The sequence below is a fragment of the Emiliania huxleyi genome (genome assembly GCF_000372725.1).
Source record: "Emiliania huxleyi CCMP1516 chromosome Unknown EMIHUscaffold_181, whole genome shotgun sequence".
Lineage (NCBI taxonomy): Eukaryota > Haptophyta > Isochrysidales > Noelaerhabdaceae > Emiliania > Emiliania huxleyi.
The window spans coordinates 39466-60562 of NW_005200774.1; the positions used below are offsets into that span (position 1 = coordinate 39466).

The following is a 21097-nucleotide window of genomic DNA, read 5'->3' on the forward strand; positions in this document are numbered from 1 at the left end:
CAAGGCGGCCCCGCTTTTGCACCGCCTCCTCCCCCCCCCCCCCTCCCCTTCCCCCTTACAAGCCTCTCCCCCGCAGGCTCCCACTCCCTCATCTGGCACGCCGGACAGCACCGCGCACTCTCCCTCAGAGGCTCGCAGCTCGGCTCGCCAGAGTGGCTGCAGGCGCCCTCCCCCCGCTGCCCGCTGCCCCCGCCCCCCCTGCCGCCCTTGCCGCCTCTGCCGCCCCGCCGCCCCGCCCCTCCCGCCCCCTCCCTCTCCCCGCCGCCCTCCCTCATCCCCCCTCCCTCTCCCACCTCTACCCAGGCGGTCGCGATGTTGCGCGCAAACGCGCAACACCTCCTCGCCCCCTTCGCCGCCGCCGCCGCATCGCCGCCGCCGCCCGTGTCTGCACATGTGCTCGAGCAGGCGCGGTCCCTTGCCCGGCCCCCTCGGGTGATCGCCTCTGACTAAATCTCAACCCGCTCACTCGGATGTACGATCGCCTCTGACTCGTCCTCCGCCTTGCTCGAGCAGGTGCGGTCCCTCCTCCGCGTGCCTTGCCTCGCTTGGGAGCTGCAGCAGCCCGACGAGTCCGCCCCGCCGCCCTGGCGCGCGCCCGAAGATGCGCTCGGCGCCGGGATCGCCGAGGACGCGAACGCCGATTGGGACGTGGTCGAGCGGCCGTCGGTGCCCACACCGGCCGACGTCGACGACGTCGACCATTGGGAGGCGGCCACCGCCTCGAGCTCATAGACACTAGAGGCCCGCCGCCGCCACGCCGCGTGTGGCACCGTATATCGTCTCGTTGTGAGTAAGGGAGAAAGGTTTGATTATTTTTTACTGTTTGCTTGGAGTCCTTCGATGAGTGCGCCCCTAGCTTTTTCCTTCTCTCCCCCCTCTCATCCCCCCCCCCTGACCCCTGAGCCCTGACCACTTGGCAGGCCGCCGCCTGCACACGGCTCAGCAGGCACGTGCTAGCACGCACCTACCCCTCCCCTCGATCCGGGATCGCTGCGAGACTTCGGGCTCTGCGGAGTTAGTCTCAGCCTCTTTCTCTTCGTCTTCGACTTCGGCCCCCCACGCCCCCACACGCACCCCCCACCGCGCGCTTCACCGCCCCTGCGCATGTCTTGTCGCCCTAGGGGCTCGGGCCCAGGCCTGAACTCCTCACTGCACTGTTGCAGAATGTCCCTTGTAATAGAGCGTTGTGTTCTTGTGGTATCCGCTTTCTCCTGTGGCATCTGCAATCTGGCATCTCGATCGTCGATGCGCGCCGATGGCGATGCGAGGTGTGGGGTGTGTGTGTGGGCCCTCTAGTCGCCTAGTGTGGGCCGCGGCGGCCGGGCACGTCGTTAACGTCGTCGTACTTTCTTGTGGTCGAGAGGCTTGGAGGCTCACTGTCTGTGGGCCCTTGCTAAGTGAAAAACGTTAGCCACAAAGTATACACGCAACGGCGCCCGCCTGTTCGCTGCTGCCGCCGGCGTTCAGCCGCGCGGCTCCGGTTTTTGCACTGCTCAGTCACTCTGCTTTTTCCGCAGCCTTCGCCGCCGCAGTCTTCTTCGCCTCCTCCCGCAGGCGAAGGCGCTCGGCCAGGGGTGCCAGCGGCGGTGCGGGCGGATCCTCCTCGCCGGTGATTTTGAACAAATAGCAGAGCAGAAGCGCGATAAAAGCGAGCATCAGAGTTGCACCTCTCGCCTCAATCGCTTTGCTGGCGAGCCACGTTACCCAACTCGCGAGCAAATGCGCCACCTCGATGGCGTGCTCGGCGTGCCCCATAATCTCATTGGGCATGCCTCTTGATCGCTTCGCTTTTTACAAAAAACAAATCCCGCAGGCCTGCCCCTCCCATCCCAGTCCAACCGGACGTGGCATCTCGACAGGTGGGGGTTGTACGGGGCCTTGACATCGCCCTCCCGGCCTATGACAATGGTCCGGCCGCAAAGAGGTATCGGCCCACCGCCCCGCGGGTTGTGCGGTATCAGCCACCCCCATGGCGAACCCCCCAGCGTCGCCCAGGGCAGGAGGGAGACGGCCGATGCTATCGCCGGTTCCGGGGCCCTGGCCCCCCCCTTGTCACCCCCCCCCTCTTCCCCGTCGCCCCTACCTCCACCGGAGTCGGTCGCCATCCTCGCCCGTTGAGGGTGGGGGAGGGTGGCCGTAGGCGAATCCTGGGATCGCCTCTTGCTTTGCCTGCGGCGGCTTGCAGCGCGTCAGGCTGATTGGCGCGTCAGGCTGATTGGCGCGTCAGGCTGACACCCTCGGACGGTTCCTCCGCCACCGCCGCCGCCTCCGCCACCACGTCTGACGCCGCCTCCGCCACCACCGCCGCTGCCGCCTCCGCGACGGGATACCACAAGTGGCAGTGACTCCATCAGAGCTCCAGTAAGCTCGGAGACACCCCATTAGCGCGGCTCGACCTCTTTGAGTCACTGCCTTCCCGCGGTTTTGCTGTAGAGCCTCTACAACAAACTCTACAGCAAAATCGCGCTCTACAGCGCTCTACAACGCACGCAGTTCGTCCCGCGCCGGATGTAGAGCTCTACAGCGCTACAGCGCTCTACAGCTCTACAGCTCTACAGCGCTCTACACTCTACATCCTCTACACCCTCCCTCAGGGCCCCGCGCCTCGCCGCTTGTAACACGGTTGCCGTCTCACTTTTGGCATGAAAGCTAAATACGGGAGGGAGATGCGCGCCATCCAGGAGCGGCTCGGGCGGCTCAACAGTGAGCGCTGCAAGATTCGGCAGCTTGCGACGAGTGCTTCCACGCGAACTGCCAACGCCCACCTCCTCCAAGGCTTGGACGACGAGGAGGCGGAGCTCGTGGCGACGCTCGAGCGGCTGCGCCTGCTCGCCGAGACGGAGTCGGGGTCCGTGCACTCGACCGCCCTCGCCGCAGGCAAGCTCACACACACACACACACACACACACACACACGGGCGCGAAAAAAATCAAGTTAATATCGGCAAGCGGCCAAAGTCTCACTCGAATCTCGATCTCCCCCGCGCGGGACACCACCCAATGCCAAAGTGGGTGCATGACACCACAACGGATTTTGTTACGGACTGCACATGCCCCTTGCCTACCACTCGGTCACCGCGAGCGCAAAGGTGATCGTGAGCGTGAGCGTGACGGTCGCGAGCAGGTACTGGGGGATGATTGCCCACGCGACGAGCTGCGCCGAGCGCGGCTTCTTGGCGAGGTGCAACATCACGACGACCATCGAGGCCGTCGGCGGTGCCATCTCGACGAAGACGATCACGCGCATCAGGCGCGAGGGAGGCAGCTCTCCGAGCACCGCGTACATCACGCCGCCGTGGCAGAGCGGAGCAAGCACCATGCGGCCGAGAGTGAGCGTCACCATCGTCCGAGGTGAGATGCCCGCCCCCTTGGAGCCGAGGAGCTCTCGCCACGACTTGAGAGCGCGCAGCTTGTGGCCGAGAGAGAAGGCGAGCATCAGGTTGACGATCGGCACGGCGCCCTCCGAGAGCGCAGAGAGCGCCTGGCCAATCGGCAGTAGCGCGGCTCCCGGCGCAAACAGCACCTCCTGCACCGGGCGGATGAGGCCGATGATCAGGCCGACAATCACGCCGAGGACTGGCGGCCGCCGAAACAGCGCGACGGAGCGCTTGCCGCCGAGCAGCGCGAGTGCGCGCGCGCGCTGCCACCGGTCCTGCCCCGGTGTCTGCACCGCGCGCACGTCGAGGCTGATCTCGCGCAGGCTCGCGTGGCGCACGAGGCCGCCGACCGACGGCGGCAGCGGCTCTGACGCCGGCGCGTCACTCACGGCTGCGACGGCGGCGTCGACCGACGGCGTGGCCGGCAGCGCCGCTATCTCCGCCGCTGGCAACGCCGCCGCCGCCGCCGGTGGCGGCGCGGCTGCCTCCAACACATCGTCAGCGGCGAGGTACCCGAACCCGACGACCCACACGTTGAACGAGTTGAAGCAGACGTACATGAAGACGAGCGCGCGCGCCCGCAAGACGCACTCGGCCGCCGTCTCGAACTCCACGTCGAAGGCACCCATCTCGCACAGCGATTGCGTCACCGAGAGCGGGATCGCCACCACGTTCGGCAGTGCCATCGCCACGACAAACGGCCGGCGGAAGGCGGGCGACGGGAGCGCGACCAGGCGCAGCAGCAGGCCGATTGCCGCGAACTCGCACATTGAGACGAGTCCGATGAGCGCCAGCACCCATCCGTCGGAGACAAATAGCTCCACGCTCAGGCCACGCCCGAGCGCGACGATCGAGAGCAGCGGGACAAAGATTGTGTTCATCGCCGCGCCAAATCCGCGCAGGTCGGCCTCGCGAACGATGCCGAACCAAGCGACGGCGGCGCCGATGGCGTATTGGATAAACAAACTGACGATGACGCGGAAGCTGGTGAGGAGGAGGCCGGAGAACATCTCCCTCGACTTCAGCTGCGAGCGCCCGTTCTGAGGAAGTCAGTTCGGTCGAGCGCGGAGTCAGAGTTCGGAGAGAGGTCAGAGAGTCAAGCGTGAACGGCGCTTTCTCTCGAGGTTCTCGAGGTGGATATCCTTTGGCCGCGTTGGGTAGCGAGGATTGGTGTAACCCGAGCCACGGAGGCGTGTTTTCTGCGCTTTCGCGAGCTTGCCGGCTGCGCCTGCTGCTGACTGAGACTCAGTCATGCAATAGGAATTCCTATCCAGTCGGTCGACTTTACCTCGGCGAACGAACGAATCCAAACAAATAAATTGGCGGGGGGGCTCCTGGCGGTTCTTCGCTGGGTGGAAGGAGGCCCGGCCGGCCTTGAGGGAGTCGCGGAGGAGGGTATCTCCGTTTTCTTTATTTATTTAATCGCATGTTTGATACAGGGGTCAGTTACCCGACACAGCGTCATCCATGAATCAAACCATATGTGAAACTGTGTGTTGACCACTCTACACAGCGCAACAACAACCCTAAAAACAAGCGATGCGCGCACGATTTCTTCCCTGCTCCAGTTAGCCGCCTCCTGCCGACACACATACGGTCCTTGTATGGAAGCCGCCGCAGCCGCCGCCGAACGCGGCGTCACCGCAAATCGTGTCGGCGACAAAGCAGCCGAATTTGCAGCAGCAGCCGATGATTTCGCATCCATGGCTGCGCAGCTCAGCTCCGCGCAGGAGACGAGCGCCTTTGGCTCCTTTGCTTCGGGCGGCGGCAACGAGGCGGCTGCGGGCGAGTGGGCCGACTTTGGGTCCGGCGGCGACGATTTCGGCGACGCATACGTGCCCTTTTTGCCGCCTCCACCGTCACGGTCCGAGGATGCGTCGCCCGCCGCTCCCGTCGCCAGCCCGCTGCCCGCGGAATCGACCGCTGCTGCTGCCGCGGCTGCCCAAGCCGTGCGCGCTGAGGCGAGCACGCCGACCAACGGCGGCGCTGCCGCCGGCGGCGACAGCGGTGGCTCCGGTGATGGCAGTGGCGGCGGCGACGGCGGCGGCAGCGACAGCCTCGCAACGCCCTCGTCGGCCTACGGCTAGCTCCCCTGGCAGCCCGCCTGGCCCGAGGAGCCTCCCACGAGGCCTCTGCCCCGCCCCACTAGGCTGGCTCTCCTCCAGCAGCCTCCTCTCCTCGAGCTCGCTCCTCTCCTCTGCAGCAAAGGACACGAGCGGCACGCGCTCTGACTTCCTCCTCCTCGCCCTCCCTCACCCTGCTTCTTCATGCCGAGGATAGGACCTGAGCAGCATGCGCTCGCGCGCGGCAGAGACCCTCTCCTCCGCCGCCGCCTCCGCCGCCGCCGACGCGCAAGCCAAGGCGGACGCGCTGCGCGAGACCGTCGGTTCTGCGGTCGCCTCCCCAGGCCCCGCCCAAGTCCCCTCCCTCTCCTCCACGGCCGGACAGCTGTCATGACCGTCGCTGGCCTGTCCGAAGGCCTGTCCGAAGGCCTCGCCCAGATGAGCTCCCTCTCCTCCATGGCCGACAAGATCGACCTCTCGCCGAGCCTCTCCAAGTTCGCCTCTGACATCGGCGACGCGGGCGACACCTAGCCTCGACGCAGCCGAGATGCAGCCGAGACGCAGCCGAGATGCAGCCGAGACGCAGCCGAGATGCAGCCTCGACGCAGCCGAGATGCAGCCTCGACGCAGCCGAGATGCAGCCTCGACGCAGCCGCGACCTAGCCTCGACGCAGCCGAGATTAGCCGAGATGAGCCGATATCGGAGACGCGGGGGCGCGAGCTTTCCCGCTCGCGGCAACTCCCCGCCGCCCGTGGCGAGGTAGTCTCTTCACGCGGCCACGGCTCTCCCTCTGGTGCAGGCAAGCGGCTGAGCGGCCTCCCCTCGCTCGGCACCTCTCTGCCCGCCCTCGGCTCGGTCTCGATGCCAAGACACTTCCTAGACACTTCCTACTCTGCCCGCCCTCGGCTCGGTCTCGATGCCGTCTGTCTCGGTGCCCTCCGCCTTCAGCTCCGCCTGCCTTCAGCTAGCTCCGGCTCGGCAGTCACCTCTCCTCACCCAGGGCTGAGAAGTCACAGGTGCCCTCCGCCTTCAGCTCCGCATCAGTCCTCTCCGCCTTCAGCTCGCTCGGCGCCGGCGGTGGCGCGAGCGAACCGTCTCAGGGCGGCGGCGCGGCGGGCGAGGGCGGCGGGGAGGGCGGCGGGGGGGGCGGTGCGGAGGGCGCGGCGGGCGCGGCGGGCGGCGAGGGCGTTGCGGTGAAGAAGAAGAAGAAGCCGAAGCCTCCTCCGAGGCCTAAGACTCCTCCGAGGCCTAAGACCGATGCGGAGAAGTTCGCGGCGCTGATGGAGGCGGAGGAGTGGGAGAAGGCTGCGCACTTTGCGGCCACGTCTCCCTCGCAGGAGCTGCGCACGCGCGAGACGGTGGTGGCGTTCCAGGCTTCGCGCCGGCGGGGGAGGGGTGGCGCGTGCTGCGTAGCGTGGGGAGTGAGGCCCGCGCCGCTGCTGCGCGCAGGCGGCCAAGGCGACCGACGGCGGTAAACCGCCCGTGCTGCGGTACTTCGGCGCTCTGCTCGCGCTCAAGGAGAGTCGAGAGGGAGAGGGGCCGAGAGGTGCCGAGAGGAGGCGAGAGGTGCCGAGAGGAGGCGAGAGGGGCCGAGAGGAGACGACAGGAGCCGAGAGGGGCCGAGAGGGGCCGAGAGGGGCCCGAGAGGCGGCGAGATCGCTCACGCTCAAGCTTCGATGCGCGAGGATGTGGCAGGGTGGCCCCGCCCCGCCCCCCGAAGACGCGTCCACGCGACGCCGCAGGCCGGGCCGGCGCAGACTCACCGTAGAGGTGGCGGTGGTGGCGGCCGTAGGACAGACTCACCGTAGAGGTGGCGGTGGTGGCGGCCGTAGGACAGACTCACCGTAGAGGTGGCGGTGGTGGCGGCCGTAGGACAGACTCACCGTAGAGGTGGCGGTGGTGGCGGCCGTAGGACAGACTCACCGTAGAGGTGGCGGTGGTGGCGGCCGTAGGACAGACTCACCGTAGAGGTGGCGGTGGTGGCGGCCGTAGGACAGACTCACCGTAGAGGTGGCGGTGGTGGTGGCTGTAGGACCAGACTCACCGTAGAGGTGGCGGTGGTGGCGGCTGTAGGACCAGACTCACCGTAGAGGTGGCGGTGGTGGCGGCCGTAGGACAGACTCACCGTAGAGGTGGCGGTGGTGGCGGCCGTAGGACAGACTCACCGTAGAGGTGGCGGTGGTGGCGGCCGTAGGACCAGACTCACCGTAGAGGTGGCGGTGGTGGCGGCCGTAGGACAGACTCACCGTAGAGGTGGCGGTGGTGGCGGCTGTAGGACCAGACTCACCGTAGAGGTGGCGGTGGTGGCGGCTGTAGGACCAGACTCACCGTAGAGGTGGCGGTGGTGGCGGGTTGTAGGACCAGACTCACCGTAGAGGTGGCGGTGGTGGCGGCCGTAGGACAGACTCACCGTAGAGGTGGCGGTGGTGGCGGCTGTAGGACCAGACTCACCGTAGAGGTGGCGGTGGTGGCGGCTGTAGGACCAGACTCACCGTAGAGGTGGCGGTGGTGGCGGGTTGTAGGACCAGACTCACCGTAGAGGTGGCGGTGGTGGCGGCCGTAGGACAGACTCACCGTAGAGGTGGCGGTGGTGGCGGGTTGTAGGACCAGACTCACCGTAGAGGTGGCGGTGGTGGCGGCTGTAGGACCAGACTCACCGTAGAGGTGGCGGTGGTGGCGGGTTGTAGGACCAGACTCACCGTAGAGGTGGCGGTGGTGGCGGCCGTAGGACAGACTCACCGTAGAGGTGGCGGTGGTGGCGGGCTGTAGGGCAGACTCACCGTAGAGGTGGTGGCGGGTTGTAGGACAGACTCACCGTAGAGGTGGTGGCGGGTTGTAGGACAGACTCACCGTAGAGGTGGCGGTGGTGGCGGCCGTAGGACAGACTCACCGTAGAGGTGGCGGTGGTGGCGGGCTGTAGGGCAGACTCACCGTAGAGGTGGTGGCGGGTTGTAGGACAGACTCACCGTAGAGGTGGTGGCGGCCGTAGGACAGACTCACCGTAGAGGTGGCGGTGGTGGCGGCCGTAGGACAGACTCACCGTAGAGGTGGCGGTGGTGGCGGCCGTAGGACAGACTCACCGTAGAGGTGGCGGTGGTGGCGGCCGTAGGGCAGACTCACCGTAGAGGTGGCGGTGGTGGCGGGCTGTAGGGCAGACTCACCGTAGAGGTGGTGGCGGGTTGTAGGACAGACTCACCGTAGAGGTGGTGGCGGCCGTAGGACAGACTCACCGTAGAGGTGGCGGTGGTGGCGGCCGTAGGACAGACTCACCGTAGAGGTGGCGGTGGTGGCGGCCGTAGGACAGACTCACCGTAGAGGTGGCGGTGGTGGCGGCCGTAGGACAGACTCACCGTAGAGGTGGCGGTGGTGGCGGGCTGTAGGGCAGACTCACCGTAGAGGTGGCGGTGGTGGCGGCCGTAGGACTCAGACTCACCGTAGAGGTGGTGGCGGGTTGTAGGAAGGGCTGACGCACGACGAAGGCGTCGCTCTCGCCACGCCGATGGTGGCGCAGGGCCAGCTGCCGCTGCTGCAGCGCTGGATCGGCGAGGGGAAGCTGCGGCCGAGCGAGCAGCTGGCGGACGTCCTCTGCGACGCGGAGAGGGGCGGGCCGGCGGCGGCGCTGCCGATGTACCGGGAGGCGGGCGTGGACGAGAAGGCGGAGGCTCTGTGAGGGGTGTAGTGATCACATGTAGCGGTTCTCCTTCCTCTTGATTGGCAGAGGGCTCCGTCTGTAGGCGACTCTCTGCCTCGTCGAGACGGGCGACCTCGAGGCGCTGCGCGAGGAGAGCAGGAGAGCGGCCCGCCGGATGCCCGCCGGATGGGCCGAGACGCACTACGCGAGATGAGGCCGAGATGGGCCGAGATGGGACGAGATTACCCGAGGTGGGCAGAGGTGGGCAGAGGAAGGCGGGAGGATGTCCCCCCCTTTCCGGGAGAAGAGGCCTTTCCCCTCCCCCCCCCCCGCGCGTCGGGACACGGCACGCACGTTGCTCGTCGCATGCCCCCGCCCAGGTCGCCTCGTACAACATCGAGCTCGCGCACTAATTATTCATTGTTAACTGATAATTAATCATTGATAACCAGGTCGCCTCGTACAACATCGAGCTCGCGCACGCGCCGCCCCCGATGCCACCCCTCGAGGCGATCGTCGGAACGCTGCTCGACCACGGCGGCCGGCTGCCCCTCGCCACCGAGCTGCCTATAGCTAGTACCTTCATCATCAATCAGCACATGAATCAGGCGGCCTGCCCCTCGCCACCGAGCTGCCTATAGCTAGTACCTTCATCATCAATCAGCACATGAATCAGGCGGCCTGCCCCTCGCCACCGAGCTGGCCACAAACTCGCTCGAGCTCGGGTCGGGAGAGATCAGCGGCGCGCGGCCAGCGGAAGCAGCCCCCCCTGCCGGCCCCACGGAAAGTTTACCCGCGGCCCTGGCTCTGCGAGCAGGCAGACTGCAGACGCGCCTGCTCGCCGCACACTTGGCGGAGGACCGCGCCGCTGGCGAGAAGCTCCTCGACGCCGACACGTTCCCCGAGGCGGACCCGCAGGCAGACCGCGGCTACGCCCCCCCCCCCCCCCCCTCCCCCCCCTCACCGCGGCGGCACCTTCCCCTCACCTCCCTCGGAGCGGAACCCGCGGGCGACCGCTCAGACCTTGCGAGGAGATCACCCGAGATCACCCGAGATCACCCGAGATCACCCGAGATTGCCCGCAGGCGACCGCTCAGACGTGCGAGGAGCTTGGCCTCTACGCGCGAGCCATCCGGCTCCACCCTTCCGCGGACGAGGCGCCGCAACTCCACCGCACCTCGGCTACATCACGGCCGCACCTCGGCCGCACCTCGGCCGCACCTCGGCCGCATCTTGGGGCTGCATCTCGGCTCCATCTCCGCCTCGCCCCCCGCCTCGCTCGAGGTGGGCCGGCTGATCTGCGAGAGCGCAGTCGACGTCTCCACCGCCGTCGAGGCCATCGGCAGGATGGGCCCGCCACAGGTCATGTCTCCCCATATATCTCCCCACATCTCCCCAGATCTCCCACCGGCAGGATGGGCCCGCCGCAGGGGCTCGCAGCGGTTGGCCGGCTCGTCGACACGGACACGCCGGAGGCGGCTGCGAAGGCGGTGGCCGCCGCGATCGCGCTGCACGGCACGCTCGGCCACTCCGAGCTGGCGTCTCTCTTCCGGCCGAAGGAGGCGGGGGACAACAGGGAGACGGCTCTGCTCGACTACTTGCGTGCGCGCGTGGCGGCGGCGGGCGACGACGCGGCGCTCACGTTCGAGTACTTGGGCGCCTGCTGCGCCGCGGGGCAGGTCGACGAGGACGCGCGACCTGCACACTGCCACGTAGTAACAACAACAACAACAATAGGTCGACGAGCTCGAGAGAGTGACGCGCGACCGCAGCATAGCCTACGACGCGGTGCAGGCTTGCACGCTCTTGCGCGAGGCAGGCGGGGCGGCGGGCAAGGACCCGCGCCCCCTCATCAACGTCTGCGACCGGCACAACTTGTTTGGCGAGCTCGCGACGGCGCTGCTCGCGCGGTGCTTCGCCGCCGCGACTCGTCCTCCTCCCTCCCGCCGCGTGCCGCGCTCAGCCGGAGGGAGTCGTGTCTGCAGGCGGCAGCTGAGGCACCTGATGCTGTACGTGCGGAGCGTCAACCGAGCCGCGTCGGCGCCGGTCTGCGCCGCGCTGCTTGAGGCCGGGTGCGAGGCGGCCAGGGTGGCAGAGGTGGTCGCCCCGCTGCACGCGCCGAGCGCTCCCGCGGTGCTCGGGTCGATGCTCGACGCAGAGTGCCAAAATGACGTCGTCGCTTCGCTGCTCGAGCCGCTCGACGGTGCAGAGAGAGGGAGAGGGAGAGGGAGAGGGAGAGGGAGAGGGAGAGGGAGAGGGAGAGGGGGAGAGGGGGAGAAGGGGGGGGGGGGGGGGGGCTGCTGGATGGTGTGAGATGCCGGTACGCTGCGGAGGTGAGCTGCCAGAGGGGTGAGCTGGTCTCAGCCTCAGGGGGCCGTCGTGGGGCACATACATGGCCCGGGAGCTTACGAGTGTCTTCGTCGCTGTGTGCCCCGCCGTGTATGGAGTATGCGTGTATAAAGGTTTTAATAAGCCGATAGCGGTCCTGTGTAGGGGTGTATAGAGAGCAGTCGGAGTCCGGGGGTAGGAAGCCGGCGATGCGGGTCTCACGGGTCAGCGGTCAGCGCGCGCGAGAGCGGTGTCGCAAGCCATGCACCGACAGACCAGACACACGCCAAAAACTCCGAACACCGAAATCGCCATGTCATTTTCTCCAGGCACTTTTGTTGCCATAGCTTTGTGCACTGCTCGACCGCCTATCCCGGCGTGCTAGAACCCAATCGTCTAGACCTCGCCTCCTCTGTTCTCGGGCCGCAGAATGCTGTCCAGTGGCATCCCGTGCTCGTCCAACCCGCTGCCGGTGCCGTGCTGCCGCTGCTGCGCCCTCGCCACCGTGGTTGACGACCGGATTTTTTTCTGGCCCGGCCGGCGGTACTCGCCGGGCAGCAGAGGGCCAGCCTCGCGCACAAAGCCCCGCGACGCGCCCTCTGGCGCCGCCCGCTCGCGCTTCTTGCCGGAGGACGGCCTTGCAAACAGAGACGGGTCGAGCGTGCTCAGCCGCCAGTGCGGCACTCCCCGCGCCTTCCACAGGCGCGCGGCTCGCTCCTCGGGCGTGCCGCCGCACTTCATCCCCCGCCGCTGCAGCTCCGCCTTGAGCACGTCGAGGTCCGCACTGCAGAGCGCCGCCTCGCTCTCGAACGCCATCAAGTCCAGCGGCGCGGCAGCAGCGGCGGCGCCCGCAGACCGCCGGAAGGCCGGCTCGCCGGCCGAGGTGGTGGCGCGAAGCCCAGCAAAGTCGCCCAGTGGTGGCGCTGCCGCCGCGCCCGAAGCGCCGGCGGGAGCGCTGTCGTCGCTCGCGGTTGGAGCAGCTCTGCCCATGCTCGATCCGGCGGCCCTGCCCTCAAGGGATGCCATCGCATCGACGCCGGCGTCGCCGCGTCCGGGCGCGCGTCCCGCTGCCTCCGCCTGGGGCAGGCCGAGGAGTCTGGCGGCCATATTTCGGAATCACAAGCCCTGCTGCGGGCGGTGGGGCGGCGAGGCGGCGGCGCGTGGGGAATTTCTTTTTGTGATGAGGTTATTGTAGTTTTTTCCTCGCCCTTGTTGTCTCCCGCCCCCGCTCTGGTCCGGCAATCTGCCCTCTAGCGCAGAGGGACAATGTTCTCCGCCGCTGATAGCTGGGAGCTCGAGAGCTCCACGGCCGCGCCCCTCCTCATTTCCGAGCCGCAGGACTTTGTCCTCGGCCGGAACGCAGACTGCCTGAAGCTCCTCCCCGCACTCGACCAACGAGTGTCCGACGAGGGCAAGTCCGTTTCGCGCCGGCAAGCGACACTGCGCCTTGCTGCCGACGCGAGCGAGCTCATACTGACTTCGCAGAGCAAGAGCAACCGCACTGGCGTGCGGCGCGGAGCCTCCTCCGAGTGGAACTGGCTGCGACAGAATGAGAGCTGCGTCGTCTCCGATGGCGACGCAATCGCCCTGGCAGAGCCGAAGAGCTCCGCCTCCGCTCCGACTCTGATCCTCACCCTCCGCAACGTGCTCGCGGCTGCGACGCAAGTGTACTCGGACAACCCGGACGCGTCGCCCGAACGGGCGGCAGCACCCTCGCCAAAGCGCCAGCGCCAGAGCTGCTCTGGCGTCGGCCGCAATGCCGGCGATGGCGGCGGCAGCGGCGGCGGCGGCGGCGGCGGCGGAGGTGGTGGTGGCGGCGGCGATGGCGGCTGCAGCGGTGGTGGCGGCGGCGGTTGCGGCGGCGGCGGCGGTGGCGGCGGCGGTGGCGGTTGCGGCGGCGGCAGTGCGGCGGCGGCGCCATCCCCGGCGGCGGCGCCCTCCCCAGCGGCGCCCTCCCCAGCCGCGCCGTCCCGGGCGGCGCCGTCCCCAGCGGCGCCCTCCCCGGCGGCGGCTGCCTCCGAGTCGGCTCGGCCTCGGGCGGGCGTCTTCGCCACCGCCAAGATGATGACGAGCGAGGCGCCGACCTTCCTCCGCTGCCCCTTCTCGGAGAAGGAGGCCGCAAAGGAGCGCGGCGCAAAGTGGGACCGCGCGCGCAAGGCGTGGTTCGTCCCTGCCGGCACGCCGCTTGCCCCCTTCGCGGAGTGGCTTCCGGCCGGCGGCGCCGCCGCGCCTCCGCCGCGCTCTGCCTGCGCCGCCGCCTCGCCCGCCTCCTCCTCCGCCTCGCCACTGCCGCGCACCGCGCCGAGGGCTGCGCCGCCCGACTTTGCGGTGATCCTCGAGGTCGAGGAGGACGACGAGGCGCTGCACTCTGCCCTCGCCGCGATGGAGGCCGCTTGCGACCCGAGGGTGCACGCGCACTGCTTCCAGCAGGCCGGCACGCGCCACCTCACCCTCTACACGCTCAAGGGCGTCCCGCGCGCGACCGCGGAGAGGATCCGCTTCGGCGCCGCCGCGCCGCCGCCCGCGCTGCCGCTGCGCGTGCGCTTCTCGCGGCCGCACGAGTGGGCCAACGCCCTCGCCTTTGCGGTGGACGCGGAGAGCGAGGTCCGGCTGCGGCAGGCGATCGCCGCGTGCGCCTCCGGGCTCGAGGGGCTGCCTCCGCGCGGCAAGGCGGGCGCCAAGCCGTGGACGCAGCGGTACGGCCACGCATACGAGGCGGGCAATTAATTAGTTCATTAATAATTAATTAATTAATAATTAGGTACGGCCACGCATACGAGGCGGGCGAGCTGCACCTGACCCTCTACCGCGTGCGCGACGCCTGCGCGGCCCTCGGCAAGGCGAAGCCCGCCGTGCTCGACGAGTTCGAGCGCGCGCGGCGGGCGGTCGCCGGCGCCTCGCTGGGCTCCGTCAAGGGGGTGCGCATCTCGATCAAGGAGGTCGGAGGGCCGTACGACGCGTGCCGCCCGCTCGCGGGCTCGCTCGCCCCGGGCTGACGGATGCCTGCATTGTTGCATGGACGCTGGAGTGACGCGCGGTGGGGCGCAACGCTACGTGAGGAGGAGCGGGGTTCCCGCGAGCGCTGTACTGCAGTTACCGCGACTGTTTTGTGTATGGCACCCCGACCGGGGCGGCCGAAGCGAGGGGGAGAGGGCGAGCCGGCGCGAAGCAGAACGGTGCGTGTTCTCCGACCGCTGGTGTGAGTCCGCGTCTGTCACATGGGCATGCTCTCATCACACATGAGCAGCTCCATGCGCGACTGTGCGGCCGAGCGCGCGCGAGAGAGCCGAGACACTCTATGTCTATCTGATCTGTCTGTGTCAGACACACCGCTAGCGCTACGAAAAACGCCAAAAACCGCGTCAGTACCACCGTTGGTCCCGTAGCGCGTAGTCTACACACCATGATCTACACCCGCCCTCAGGCTCAGCTGGAACTGAGTCAGCTCACACTCACATCTCGAGCTCGAACCCTTCCCGCCCGCTCACCGCATCTCGAATCACTCTCTCTCCCTCGTCGCCCAAGTTGTTGTAGTTGATGATGAGGGTTTTCAGCACCGCGTTGACCTCGAGAGCGGAGGCCAGCGCGGTGGCGCCCTCGTCGCCGATCTCGTTGTCGCCGACGTTAAGACTTTACAGCACCCCGTTGACGCGAAGAGCGGATGCCAGCGCCTTGGCGCCCTCGTCGCCGATGCTGTTGGAAAAGAGGTCCAGGTTGGTCAGCACCCCATTGACCGCGAGCGCCTCGGCGATCGCAGCGGCGTCATCGTCGCCGATGTTGTTGCCGCCGAGGCCGAGTGTTTTCAGCACCCCGTTGACGCGCAGCGCCTCGGCGATCGCAGTGGCGCCCTCGTCGCGGATGTTATTTACATTGAGGTTGAGGTTGGTCAGCACCGCGTTGCACGCAAAACCAATCAGTGACGCGATCACGATGGCCGAGGCGGGTCCGAGTTTCTTGTACGAGAGTTTGAGGGATGTCACCGGGTTGGTGCCGCGCAGCTGTGGCAGGTCGAGCTCGTGGCTGTCGAGATTCAGCTTGGCCAACACCGCGTTACCGCGCAGCGCCTCGGCGATCGCAGCGGCGCCCTCGCCGCGGATCTGGTTGTAGCCGAGGTTGAGGGTGGTCAGCACCTCATTGACCTTGAGGGCCTCTGCGATTGCTGTGATACCGGCGACCGAGTAGGTACCTCGGCCACGGTAGTCGATGCCGCACAGCTGGTTGCTGGCGAGCTGTAGCTCGGTCAGCACCTCATTGCCCGCAATCAGGGACGCGATCACGATGGCCGAGGCGGGTCCGAGCTCGAGGCCCTTCCTTGAGAGGTCGAGGGACTCGACCGGGTCGGTGCCGCGCAGCTTCGGCAAATCGAGCTCGTGGCCGTCGAGAATCAGCTGGGTCAGCACCTCGTTGACGCGAAGCGCCTCGGCGATCGCGGTCGCGCCAGTTGGCCCGATCTTGTTGTCGCCCACGTCCAAGGACGTCAACACCTCGTTGCCTCGCAGAGCCTCGGCGATCGCAGCGGCGCCGGCGGCGCTGATGCGATTGAAGGGGAGGCTGAGGCTTTTCAGCACGTTGTTGACCGCGAGAGCACTGCCGATCGCCTTGGCACTCTCGTCGCCAATGTTGCAGCCGGCGAGGTTTAAGTTGGTCTGCACCTCATTGCGCTCGAGGGCGCCTGTTATCTTAGCTCCCACTCGGCCGACGATTTTGGATGCTGCATCCCGCCACTTCTCGTTTGTAACCGACACAGCGTTTGCCACCAGCGGGGCGGCGAGGTCCTTGAAGCGGCTGCTGCATCTTCCGAGGGCGACCGCGGAAGCTAGTTCAGACTCGGCCAGCCGACTGACGATCATCCTCAACAGATCGTCATTGAGATCCGCGAGGCAAGCAGGTGGTTGGACGGCGGCCATAAGCTAAAGCAGAGCGTCGTGCCGCCGCGTCCTCAATCAAATTGCGGCTTTGCGCCTCATAATTTCCAGTGGGTGTAGCTCTTACGAACATACCCGTAGGTGAACTGCTGACAGGGTTTGCGATGAGGAGCGATCCGATTTCAGGGGAGATGCTCTTCCCTTTTTTAAAGCTTTTTTATTTTTCGACGAAGCAGAAAATATCGATGTTGAAACTCCTCCTGCTCCTCGTCGGCGCGAGCAGCGGCGTGGCACTACTCGTCAGCCCGCGTCCGGCTCACATATCACGACCGATAGCAATGCGCTTGGCGCGGCCGACTGCGCTGGAGCCAGATCCGCCTCCTCCAGAGACGGAGAAGCAGCAGCTGAACGATGCTCAATTTGGTGTCCTCGAGCGAGCGCAGGACCCGTTCCGGCTGATCCGCCTCGTTGTGTATGGCATCTTCGGTGTGGTGAGCGTTGCGGGCATCAGCATCGCCGTGTACGACCTTGGGAAGGACCCAGGTGCTTTTACAGCAGTGCACGACTAGACACTTGCTCGATGGAGGCAGCACACCCGTAGACACACACGGCGACACACCCACGACATACGCTCGCCGGCGCCCTCCCAGGCACCGCGCTAGTCAATCTCGGCACCAACGTCGTCCTCGGCGGCGCGGTCGGGGCGGCCTTTTACTTTGACAAGAGTGCGCTCGGCCCTCCCAGCCTCAGCGCCCCCAGCGCCACCCTCGCCTCCCCGTCCATCCCCCCACCATCATCACCTCCTCCCTCCACCACCCTCTCCCCCTCTCCTCCGTGCCCGCGTGACCAGCCCGCAGTCTTGTCACGGTGCTCCCGGCCCGCGCGCCAGACCGCTCCTCGTCCCCTCCTGCCCGCAGCCGTCGTGCAGGAGAAGATCAAGGACAACACGCGCAAGGAGGTGGACGACCCGATGCTCAAGGGCGACTCGGAGTTCTTCTTTGCGGAGAAGGCGAAGGATCCTGGCGAGTGAGCACGCACGCCTTCGCCTGGACTGCCCCCCCACTAGTTCTACTCGTTGTGCACTGCGGCGCCCATACGGCTTTAACACGCCGGCGTACGCAGGTCGCCTCGATAGTGCGGCGCCCACCCACGCAGCTGACCCACGGGGGCTTTTTAGACACTCTCAGCTGCGAGAGCGTGAGCGAGAGCGAGTCAGATGCTAGCCGTACGGGAAAGAGAAGAAGAAGTAGTAGAAGAGATTATGAGAGATCCATCCATGCGAGGGCGGGCGCTCGTTAAAAATCTCGTAGTCGTACCACGTACGCGTTTTCTCCAGCATCGTTGCGAAAATAGAAAGTTCTTCTCCCCCCGTGCGTGCGCTGCCGCACGATGGGGTGCGCGGCTGCTCTGCCCGGCGGGGTGCAGGGTGCAGAGCCGCCTCTCCGCTGGCGTGCAGGTCGGGATGGGTCTAGTGGTGGGTTGTGAGGGGGCGAGAGGGCGAGAGGCGCGCGGCGCAAGGACCACATTTCTGACTCCCACTCGCACTCCGATCATTTGCCTCCAAGTCATGTCGTTGCTCAGGTCCACTCTCTCTTCGAACACTTGTACCTCAACGGTCGGTGTTGGCACTGGGGTCCCCTTCGGGTATATCGTGACAGCTGATGGCGGGATTACCACTGGTGTTTCGTCCTCCTCGGAGTCGTCTTCCCCGGCTTCCTCTCGTTCGGCTCTACGTTCAGTACGTTCATCGTGGCTCACCCTCCATGCCGTGAACAGGCGCCCTATCCATCCTATGTTCTTCTCTCGCTCCTCTGCCCGTGCCTTGGTCTTGTCGTTATTTCGCACCCATGTCTGCGGGAGTATCTCTTAAGTGCCGAAGAGGCGCTGGCGGATCTTCCAGCCCCTTTCGGCACCGCAGCGCGGTCCTACGGCCGATGGCGGCCGCCCCGATGGCCCAGCTGGCCAGGCCGGGTCGGCTGCATGTCCAGCTGGCCGTGGGGGTCATTGTTGGGTCATTGTGTCTCGTTTGAACACGGTTTTTTGGCCGACGGCAGAAGATCCTCTGGAGGATCTTCTGCCGGGAACCAATATCAGAGCTCTGAACGGCTGATCTGAGAGCCCCCCAGTACAGTAGGGATTGATTATGATCAGATCCATCACTCACTGGCCGGGGTTGAGCTCTTCTCGACGATAAGCCGCGTGCAGCGTGCCTGAAGTTCAGCCCCGCACGACGCACAGACGTGCCGGAGAGTGGGCTGCTAGCGCTCTGCGGGCAGCAAATGTCGCGCTTCTGGGCCACCACGCCGGTAATATGACCTAACCCGGTCAGTCTGAGGCTGCAGCCATGATGGTTGCGCTCCTCATGGTGTCGGTGGACCACTTCTCGGCTTGAGCTAGCGACGAGAATGATCAGCGTGAGGTGGACTCATGAGTGCCAAAACCAGCAGCTAGAAAAGGCTTGACGCCGACAGTCTCGAGGATGATCCTCTGGAGCTTCGGCCGAACTCCAGCAATGTCGGAGCGGATTGCAGCCAAAAGGGCAACGGAAGTGCCACCAGCGCCACTGACCTCGTCGGCCTTCTCGCGGTAGATGGCCCGCAGCGCGTCGTCGGAAAAGAAGGCCTTGAGAAGCGCCTCGGTGACAAGGTTGTCGATCCGCTTGATGACGCGTTGGGAGACGACGATCTCGGCCACAACCGCAGCCTGTCTCTCAGAGACCGTCTTGTGGACAGTTCCGACCTGCGCAAAATCATCGGCGGTGGGTGACTGACTGTCATCGGCGACGAACTCGAGCAAGTCGGCAAAGGCACGCGTCTTGAGCAGCTTCAGCTCGTAGCGCGCGCAGCGCACCGCATCGTGTTGGGTGCAGCAAACAGTGGGCGCAATGTTATCTATGTAGACAGCGCAATTCGTAGTGAGGAAGAAAGCGATGCCATCGCTGTGATGCAGTCGGCTCCACTCGAGAAGAGTGGCCAGGTTCGCCGCAAGCCCGTCGAGGGCGGCGGCACGGTCGAAACTGCATTCCGTCACCATTGCATCAGCTTCTTGTTTAGCGCCATGTAGGAGATCCCGAATTTCGGAAGACTCCAAGGCTTTGGTGGGCGTGTCAGGCATGGCCTGAGCAGTGGATAGCGTGTCAGGCTTCACAAAGGGGCTGACGCGACCAGTCGAGTCGCTGCCACGTGCAAGCCCCACCCGGGCGGCGGGTGGACCAAGGGGCGTTCCGCCCTGCTTGCTCTAGGTGAAACGTCTGAAGGACGAAGAAAGCCCAACTCAGCACGACGGGCGGAGAAGACGGGCACTAGACCAGGAAGGACTGGGAGAGTGTGAATGGAGGGACACGTGTGGTTCAGACGAGAGGCACACGCCAGAGCCCCGGCGGGGGGGCCAGAGCCTTTCCGTATATGTGCGGCCGCACGCGCCAGAGCCTCTCCGCCGACGCCCTCGCGCGGCATGCGCCTACGTTGGGCGGCCGGACGACGCACTGGAAGCCGAGCGCGGCGGCGGCGCACTCGCCGCGGCAGAACGCGAGCCCCGGCTCGTCGCTCGCCGTCGTGGTGCAGGCGGGCGAAGCGGGACCGGCGCAGCACCTGTCCGTCATGCGGTGGGGGCTCGTCCCATCCACCAGCCCACTCGGCAGCAAGCCAGACTTCTGGCGGATGTTCAATGCGCGGTGCGAGACGGTCGACTCGCTCGCGTCCTTCCGGCGGCTGCTCGGCCGCCGCCGCTGCGCCGTGCCGCTGAGCGGCTGGTACGAGTGGACGGACGACGAGTTCAAGGAGGTCAAGACGAAGCAGCCATACTACGTCGGCCGCGAGGGCGAGGCCGAGGCGCCGCTCTGGGCCGCGGGTCTGTGGGACAGCTGGGAGGGCACCGAGGGGTGAGCGGCTTCTACGCCCGGGTGCCTCGCAGAGACCCATCGCCAACCCTCCCCGCGCCCCGCGCCCTCAGGGCGGTCGAGTCGTTCACGATTATGACGCGCGACGCGGCGCCGCGCCTGGCTGCACGAGCCGCAGCCGCCACACGTCCATGACACGTCCCTGGCGCGTCCGATAGGCGCCCGACCTCGCCTGGCTGCACGACCGGCAGCCGGTGCTGCTCGACGCTGAGGGCCTCGCGGCGTGGGTCGGAGAGGCGGCAGAGGCAGACGCTCTCGCGGAGATGCGGCGGTGCGCGCGGCTCGGCGCCGGCGGGCTGCGGTGCCACCCCGTCTCGAAGAAGATGTCCAAGGCCGGCTGCCGCGGAGGCGGAGGCCGCGTCCGCCATCCGACCTGCTGAGCTCACGGCTGCTGCTGTGAGTAGGCCTCGTACCAGGAGGAGGACGCGTGCGCTCGCGTCACGCTCGCATCGAGGCAGCAGCGCTCGGTCGCCGCATTCTTCGGAGCGAAGGCCGCCCCGTCCCCGGCAGCCAAGGAGGAGGCACCGGGAGGCAAGGAGCTTGCGGCGGCGGCGGCGGCGGCGGCGGGGAAGCAGCCCGCCGCAACCGGCCACAAGCGCGCGTCGCCGGCAAGGGAGACGAAGCGGCCCGCCCCGGGAAGCATCCAGAGCTTCTTCAAGCGGCCTAAGCCTGGCTGACTTGATTTCTTTGCGTAAAACGTGAGAAAGTGCGGACTGGCTCGTGCTGGCACTAATTTAAAGAATTTTAGAACCAAGGTAGGAAGGAAGGTAGGAAGGTGAAGAACAGCCAGGCTCGGACTGGACACCAACGCGGTATGGGAAAACAAAGCTCTTGAAGAAAGAAAAACGATGAAAAGAAGAAAACGAATCCGAGAGGTGTATCGCCGCCAGGCCTTGCCGCGACGCAGCCCCACGAGCGTCACGAGCGTCGTTGTA

The 21097-nt window shown here is 66.6% G+C and overlaps 7 protein-coding genes across 7 annotated transcripts; 3 read left to right on the top strand and 4 right to left on the bottom strand.

Annotated features, from left to right (window-relative positions):
* Window positions 1-1300: 1300 nt before the first annotated feature.
* On the bottom strand, window positions 1301-1770 carry EMIHUDRAFT_232365 (hypothetical protein; the record flags this gene model as incomplete). Its single annotated transcript, XM_005783146.1, has 2 exons — window positions 1301-1349; window positions 1502-1770. The coding sequence occupies 2 exons, from the start codon at window positions 1768-1770 to the stop codon at window positions 1301-1303; spliced, it is 318 nt and encodes a 105-aa protein (XP_005783203.1).
* A 1290-nt stretch (window positions 1771-3060) lies between these two features.
* On the bottom strand, window positions 3061-4386 carry EMIHUDRAFT_232366 (hypothetical protein; the record flags this gene model as incomplete). The annotated part of the gene is made up of 2 exons (XM_005783147.1): window positions 3061-3690; window positions 3871-4386. 2 exons carry the CDS (start codon window positions 4384-4386, stop codon window positions 3061-3063), a joined length of 1146 nt encoding a protein of 381 aa, XP_005783204.1.
* Window positions 4387-7352: 2966 nt separating this feature from the next.
* Window positions 7353-9285, top strand: EMIHUDRAFT_456439 (Hypothetical protein; the record flags this gene model as incomplete). Its single annotated transcript, XM_005783148.1, has 7 exons — window positions 7353-7450; window positions 7782-7873; window positions 7914-8021; window positions 8147-8205; window positions 8277-8608; window positions 8758-9095; window positions 9175-9285. Exons 6-7 carry the CDS (start codon window positions 8940-8942, stop codon window positions 9283-9285), a joined length of 267 nt encoding a protein of 88 aa, XP_005783205.1. The 5' UTR covers window positions 7353-7450; window positions 7782-7873; window positions 7914-8021; window positions 8147-8205; window positions 8277-8608; window positions 8758-8939.
* A 2510-nt stretch (window positions 9286-11795) lies between these two features.
* On the bottom strand, window positions 11796-12506 carry EMIHUDRAFT_232370 (hypothetical protein; the record flags this gene model as incomplete). Its single annotated transcript, XM_005783149.1, has 1 exon — window positions 11796-12506. The coding sequence occupies one exon, from the start codon at window positions 12504-12506 to the stop codon at window positions 11796-11798; it is 711 nt and encodes a 236-aa protein (XP_005783206.1).
* Window positions 12507-12665: 159 nt separating this feature from the next.
* Window positions 12666-14511, top strand: EMIHUDRAFT_456440 (hypothetical protein; the record flags this gene model as incomplete). Its single annotated transcript, XM_005783150.1, has 5 exons — window positions 12666-13145; window positions 13461-13565; window positions 13740-13805; window positions 13962-14095; window positions 14161-14511. The coding sequence occupies 5 exons, from the start codon at window positions 12666-12668 to the stop codon at window positions 14393-14395; spliced, it is 1020 nt and encodes a 339-aa protein (XP_005783207.1). The 3' UTR covers window positions 14396-14511.
* A 520-nt stretch (window positions 14512-15031) lies between these two features.
* EMIHUDRAFT_113049 (hypothetical protein) lies at window positions 15032-16249 on the bottom strand (the record flags this gene model as incomplete). Its single annotated transcript, XM_005783151.1, has 1 exon — window positions 15032-16249. The coding sequence occupies one exon, from the start codon at window positions 16247-16249 to the stop codon at window positions 15032-15034; it is 1218 nt and encodes a 405-aa protein (XP_005783208.1).
* Window positions 16250-19668: 3419 nt separating this feature from the next.
* Window positions 19669-21003, top strand: EMIHUDRAFT_442349 (hypothetical protein; the record flags this gene model as incomplete). Its single annotated transcript, XM_005783152.1, has 4 exons — window positions 19669-20144; window positions 20216-20252; window positions 20321-20494; window positions 20567-21003. The coding sequence occupies 4 exons, from the start codon at window positions 19669-19671 to the stop codon at window positions 20837-20839; spliced, it is 960 nt and encodes a 319-aa protein (XP_005783209.1). The 3' UTR covers window positions 20840-21003.
* Window positions 21004-21097: the final 94 nt, after the last annotated feature.